This window comes from Gobio gobio (genome assembly GCF_949357685.1).
Source record: "Gobio gobio genome assembly, chromosome: 12".
Taxonomy (NCBI): Eukaryota; Metazoa; Chordata; class Actinopteri; order Cypriniformes; family Gobionidae; genus Gobio; species Gobio gobio.
The window spans coordinates 54,753,027-54,759,798 of NC_137105.1; the positions used below are offsets into that span (position 1 = coordinate 54,753,027).

At 51.3% G+C, this 6,772-nt stretch overlaps 1 protein-coding gene across 1 annotated transcript; it reads right to left on the reverse strand.

Annotated features, from left to right (window-relative positions):
• Nucleotides 1-206: 206 nt before the first annotated feature.
• LOC307135144 (uncharacterized protein) lies at nucleotides 207-3,625 on the reverse strand. Its single transcript, XM_079831348.1, has 3 exons — nucleotides 2,516-3,625; nucleotides 1,250-1,487; nucleotides 207-1,051 (listed from the first exon to the last, which is right to left on the reverse strand). Exons 1-3 carry the CDS (start codon nucleotides 2,642-2,644, stop codon nucleotides 246-248), a joined length of 1,173 nt encoding a protein of 390 aa, XP_079687474.1. The 5' UTR covers nucleotides 2,645-3,625; the 3' UTR covers nucleotides 207-245.
• Between the last annotated feature and the right edge of the window lie 3,147 nt (nucleotides 3,626-6,772).

Here is a 6,772-nt window from a genome sequence, read left to right on the forward strand (position 1 = left end):
TCGCAGCTCGCAAACAAAACGGGCTATACATTTACATTTACATTTACATTTAGTCATTTAGCAGACGCTTTTATCCAAAGCGACTTACAAATGAGAGCAAAAGAAGCAACTAGAACAGTCAAGGGCAACAGTATGCAAGTGCTGTAGCAAGTCTCAGTTAATCTAGCTCAGAACACACAGGACAGTTTTTTTTATTTTTTTATTAAATAAATTAGACAGACAGAGAATGAATAGAATGATAAGTGCTATTCTTGATTGGTGAGGTGCTGCTGGAAGAGATGTGTCTTTAGGTGTTTTTTGAAAATGGCTACAGACTCGGCCTCTCGAATTGAGATAGGCAGGTCATTCCACCAGGTGGGAACAGCCCAGGAAAAGCTCCGTGATAGCGATTTCATGCCTCTCTGGTATGGCACCACAAGGCGTCGTTCACTAGCAGAACGTAAGTTCCTGGAGGGTGTGTAAGTCTGAACGAGCGAGTTTAGGTATATTGGTGCAGAGCCAGTGGATGTTTTGAAGGCGAGCACCAGTGCCTTGAATTTGATGCGAGCAGCTATTGGCAGCCAGTGCAGACTGATGAAGAGAGGCGTGACGTGCGCTCTCTTCGGCTCATTAAAGACCACTCTCGCCGCTGCATTCTGGATCAGTTGCAAGGGTTTGATAGTGCATGCCGGAAGGCCCGCTAGAAGAGCATTACAGTAGTCCAGTCTGGAGAGAACAAGAGCTTGGACCAGTAGTTGTGTGGCATGCTCTGATAGGAAGGGTCTAATCTTCCTAATGTTGTATAATGCAAATCTACAGGATCGGGTTGTTGCAGTAATGTGGTCAGTGAATTTTAGCTGATCATCAATCACAACTCCAAGGTTCCTGGCTGTCCTGGACGGAGTTATGGTTGATGATCCTAGCTGAATGGAGAGATTGGGGTGAAGTGCTGGGTTGGCTGAGACCACAAGCAGTTCTGTCTTTGCAAGGTTGAGTTGCAGGTGATGTTCCTTCATCCAGGCAGAAATGTCTGTTAGGCAGGCAGCGATACGAACACCAACCGATGGATCATCTGGTTGAAATGAGAAGTAGAGTTGAGTGTCGTCGGCATAGCAGTGATAGGAAAAGCCATGTTTCTGAATGACCGATCCCAGTGATGACATGTAGATGGAGAAGAGAAGTGGTCCAAGCACTGAGCCCTGGGGAACTCCAGTAGCTAGATGATGTGACTTAGACACTTCACCTCTCCATGACACCCTGAAAGACCTACCTGAGAGGTAAGACTCGAACCACTGGAGAGCAGTTCCTGAGATGCCCATCTTCATGAGAGTTGACAGGAGGATCTGGTGGTTAACTGTGTCAAAAGCAGCAGACAAATCCAGTAAGATAAGTACTGTGGATTTGGAAGCTGCTCTTGCCTGTCTGAGTGCCTCCGTAACTGAGAGCAGGGCAGTCTCAGTTGAGTGCCCGCTTTTGAAGCCGGATTGTTTGATGTCCAGGAGGTTGTTCTGTTCAAGAAACGTAGACAGCTGGTTAAACACCACTCGCTCAAGTGTCTTTGCAATGAAAGGAAGAAGGGATACCGGTCTGTAGTTTTCTGAAAGTGCTGGGTTTAGAGAGGGTTTCTTAAGCAGTGGGGTTACCCGAGCCTGCTTAAAGGCTGTGGGGAAAGTCCCGGTGTGAAGAGAGGTGTTGACAATGTGAGTGAGTGCAGGAGTAACAGAAGAAGAAATGGCCTGAAGGAGGTGGGTGGGGATAGGATCAAGCGGACAGGTAGTGGGATGATTGGATAGGATGAGTTTGGAGACATCTGCTTCAGAGAGCAGAGAGAAGGAGGGGAGCGTGTGTGTGATGGTTGTTGAGATGTGCGTGTCAGTTTGTGGTGTGGAGAATTGACTGCTGATGGAGGAGGTTTTGTTTGTGAAAAATGATGCAAAGTCATCAGCTGTAAGAGTTGATGAAGGAGGGGGAGGAGGAGGACAAAGGAGCGAGGAGAATGTTTTGAAAAGTGCACGAGAGTTGGAGCAGTTGTTGATTTTGTTGTGGTAGTATGTAGTTTTAGCAGTGGAGACATTAGTAGAGAATGAAGCAAGAAGAGACTGATACAGGGTTAGGTCAGTAGCGTTTTTAGTTTTGCGCCACTTCCTCTCTGCCGCCCGGAGTCCAGAGCGATGTTCACGGAGAACATCAGACAGCCAGGGGGCAGAGGGGGTGGTGCGAGCTGGCCTGGATGTAAGGGGACAGAGGTTGTCTAAGCAGGATGTTAGAGTGGAACAAAGAGTGTCAGTAGCACTGTTAGTGTCTAGTGCTGAGAACTGAGCAGGTGGAGGGAGTGAGGATGAAACCATGGTGGATAGACGGGAGGGAGAGTGCGAGCGTAGATTACGCCGAAAGGTGATCTGTGGAGGAGTGCGTGTTGTGTCCGGAGTCAGTATGAGGTTAAGAGTGATGAGAAAGTGATCTGAGGTGTGCAGTGGAGTAACTAAAGTGTTGTTTGTGGAGCAATAGCGCGTGTAGATCAGGTCCAGATGGTTACCTGATTTGTGAGTAGCTGTAGTGGAAACTCGCTTAAGGTCAAATGAGGACAGAAGAGTGGTGAAGTCAGCAGCCTGGGGTTTATCAAGGTGGATGTTGAAGTCACCAAGCAGTACCAAAGGAGTGCCATCCTCAGGGAAGTGAGAGAGGAAAATATCCAGTTCCTCTAGGAAGTTACCCAGTTGACCTGGAGGGCGATAAATAACTACAACATGGATTTTAGCAGGATGAGTGATAGTGATTGAGTGTGATTCAAAAGAGCGGTTGCCAGATAGAGATGTAATGGGCTCAAATTTCCAATCATTTGAGATGAGCAAACCAGTACCTCCACCCCTCCCAATCGGGCGAGGGGTGTGTGAAAAAGTGAAATTATTTGAGAGAGCAGCAGGAGTGGCAGTGTCTTCTGGTTTGATCCAGGTTTCAGTTAGAGCCATGAGACTGAGATGTGAATGAGTGGAAAAAGATGAAATAAAGTCTGCTTTGTTTACAGCAGACTGGCAATTCCACAGACCAATTGGAATGGACATTAATGTAGTAGAGGAAATAGGTACACTACGCAGATTATTAGGATTACGGTGCCTAGAACGTGATGAGCGTGACTTGCGGGTGTTAGAGATAATAGTAGCGATTTGGAAGCACATAGTGAATACGGGTCAGAGAAACAAACAGATAACAACAAGCAAAACACAAAAGTGGACAAATTAGAAGGAAAGCTATACTCAAGTGCCTTGTCGTGTCCTTGCTCGAGTGGAGTCGCGCAGAGTAGAGTCGATGGTCTTTACACTCCTCGGTCTTCACACTATGAGGGCTTCACACAAGGGCTGCCGCTTCCGCTGCCGCGGAGAACCGCTCACTTATACTCACGTTAATTGTCCTTATTGAAAACAGATGGCTACTCCCAGTGAAACGCGTTCGCGCGAGGTCACGTGACTAACAAACTTTCAGCAAACAGACAACCACTACAGCACACAGACAACGTTCTGACTAACAGCTGAACTACAGATCACTTAAGAAAATGTAAACAGTACTCACAGACTAGTTGTTCTCCCTGAAGTTCAATTGCTTCTCTCTACCTCCAATTGTAAACAATACAGCTCTTATACCACGCTGGTTAGCGTCCACGCCCAGTGAAACGCGTTCGCGCGAGGTCACGTGACTAACAAACTTTCAGCAAACAGACAACCACTACAACACACAGACAACGTTCTGACTAACAGCTGAACTACAGATCACTTAAGAAAATGTAAACAGTACTCACAGACTAGTTGTTCTCCCTGAAGTTCAATTGCTTCTCTCTACCTCCAATTGTAAACAATACAGCTCTTATACCACGCTGATTAGCGGCCACGCCCAGTGAAACGCGTTCGCGCGAGGTCACGTGACTAACAAACTTTCAGCAAACAGACAACCACTACAGCACACAGACAACGTTCTGACTAACAGCTGAACTACAGATCACTTAAGAAAATGTAAACAGTACTCACAGACTAGTTGTTCTCGGGCCTAGACGACCCGATCCCTGGACACGGAAACTGGCTCTTGGGACATGGAATGTCACCTCGCTGGCGGGGAAAGAGCCTGAGCTTGTGCGTGAGGTTGAGAGGTTCCGACTAGAGATAGTCGGAATCACCTCCACGCACGGCTTGGGCTCTGGAACCACACTTCTCGAGAGGGGATGGACTCTTCACCACTCTGGAGTTGCCCATGGTGAGAGGCGGCGGGCTGGTGTGGGTTTGCTTATAGCCCCCCAGCTCTGCCGCCATGTGTTGGAGTTTACCCCGGTGAACGAGAGGGTCGTTTCCCTGCGGCTTCGGCTCGGGGATAGGTCTCTCACTGTTGTGTGTGCCTACGGGCCAAACAGCAGTGCAGAGTACCCGACCTTCTTGGTGTCCCTGGGAGGGGTGCTGGAGAGTGCTCCGACTGGGGACTCCGTCGTTCTACTGGGGGACTTCAATGCCCACGTGGGCAATGACAGTGAAACCTGGAGGGGCGTGATTGGGAGGAACGGCCCCCTTGATCTGAACCCGAGTGGTGTTCAGTTATTGGACTTCTGTGCTAGTTACAGTTTGTCCATAACGAACACCATGTTCAAGCATAAGGGTGTCCATCAGTGCACATGGCACCAGGACACCCTAGGTCGTAGGTCAATGATCGACTTCGTGGTCGTTTCATCTGACCTGCGGCCGTATGTCTTGGACACTCGGGTGAAGAGAGGGGCGGAGCTGTAAACTGATCACCACCTGGTGGTGAGTTGGATCCGATGGCGGGGGAGGAAGCTGGATAGACTCGGTAGACCCAAACGTACTGTGAGGGTCTGCTGGGAACGTTTGGCCGAGTCTCCTGTCAGAGAGATCTTCAACTCCTGCCTCCGGCAGAGCTTTGACCGGATCCCGAGGGAGGCTGGAGATATTGAGTCCGAGTGGACCATGTTCTCCACCTCCATTGTCAAAGCGGCTGCTCGGAGCTGTGGACGCAAGGTCTCCGGTGCCTGTCGAGGCGGCAATCCCCGAACCCGGTGGTGGACACCGGAAGTAAGGGATGCCGTCAAGCTGAAGAAGGAGTCCTATCGGGCCTGGCTGGCTTGTGGGACTCCTGAGGCAGCTGACAGGTACCGGCAGGCTAAACGGACTGCAGCCCGGGTGGTTGTGGAGGCAAAAACTCGGGCCTGGGAGGAGTTCGGTGAGGCCATGGAAAAGGACTATCGGCTGGCCTCGAAGAGATTCTGGCAAACCGTACGGCGCCTCAGGAGGGGGAAGCAGTGCCCTACCAACGCTGTTTACAGTGGCGATGGGCAGCTGTTGACCTCAACTGGGGATGTTGTCGGACGGTGGAAGGAATACTTCGAGGATCTCCTCAATCCCGCCGTCATGTCTTCCATTGAGGAAGCAGAGGCTGGGGGCTCAGAGGAGGACTCGTCCATCACCCAAGCTGAAGTCACCGAGGTGGTCAAGAAACTCCTCGGTGGCAAGGCACCGGGGGTGGATGAGATCCGCCCTGAGTACCTCAAGTCTCTGGATGTTGTGGGGCTGTCTTGGCTGACACGCCTCTGCAGCATCGCGTGGCGGTCGGGGACAGTGCCTCTGGGATGGCAGACCGGGGTGGTGGTTCCTCTTTTTAAAAAGGGGGACCGGAGGGTGTGCTCCAACTATAGGGGGATCACACTTCTCAGCCTCCCCGGGAAAGTCTATGCCAGGGTACTGGAGAGGAGAATTCGGCCGATAGTTGAACCTCGGATTCAGGAGGAACAGTGTGGTTTTCGTTCTGGTCGTGGAACACTGGACCAGCTCTATACCCTCTACAGGGTGCTGGAGGGTTCATGGGAGTTTGCCCAACCAGTCCACATTTGTTTTGTGGATTTGGAGAAGGCATTCGACTGTGTCCCTCGCGGCGTCCTGTGGAGGGTGCTGGGGGAATATGGGGTCCGGGGTCCTTTGCTGAGGGCTGTCCGGTCCCTGTATGACCGAAGCAGGAGTTTGGTCCGCATTGCCGGCAGTAAGTCAGACTTGTTCCCGGTGCATTTTTGAGTCCGGCAGGGCTGCCCTTTGTCGCCGGTTCTGTTCATAATTTTTATGGACAGAATTTCTAGGCGCAGCCAAGGGCCGGAGGGTGTCAGGTTTGGGGACCACACGGTTTCGTCTCTGCTCTTTGCGGATGACGTTGTCGTGTTGGCCCCTTCTAACCAGGACCTTCAGCATGCACTGGGACGGTTTGCAGCCGAGTGTGAAGCAGCTGGGATGCGGATCAGCACCTCCAAATCCGAGGCCATGGTCCTCAGTCGGAAAAGGGTGGCTTGCCCACTTCAGGTTGGTGGAGAGTTCCTGCCTCAAGTGGAGGAGTTCAAGTATCTAGGGGTCTTGTTCACGAGTGAGGGGAGGATGGAACGGGAGATTGACAGACGGATCGGTGCAGCTTCTGCAGTAATGCGGTCGATGTACCGGTCTGTCGTGGTGAAGAAAGAGCTAAGCCGTAAGGCGAAGCTCTCGATTTACCGGTCAATCTACGTTCCTACTCTCACCTATGGTCATGAGCTTTGGGTCATGACCGAAAGGACAAGATCCCGGATACAGGCGGCCGAAATGAGCTTTCTCCGCAGGGTGGCTGGGCGCTCCCTTAGAGATAGGGTGAGAAGCTCAGTCACTCGGGAGGAACTCGGAGTAGAGCCGCTGCTCCTCCACATCGAGAGGGGACAGCTGAGGTGGCTCGGACATCTGTTCCGGATGCCTCCTGAACGCCTTCCCGGGAAGGTGTTTCGGGCATG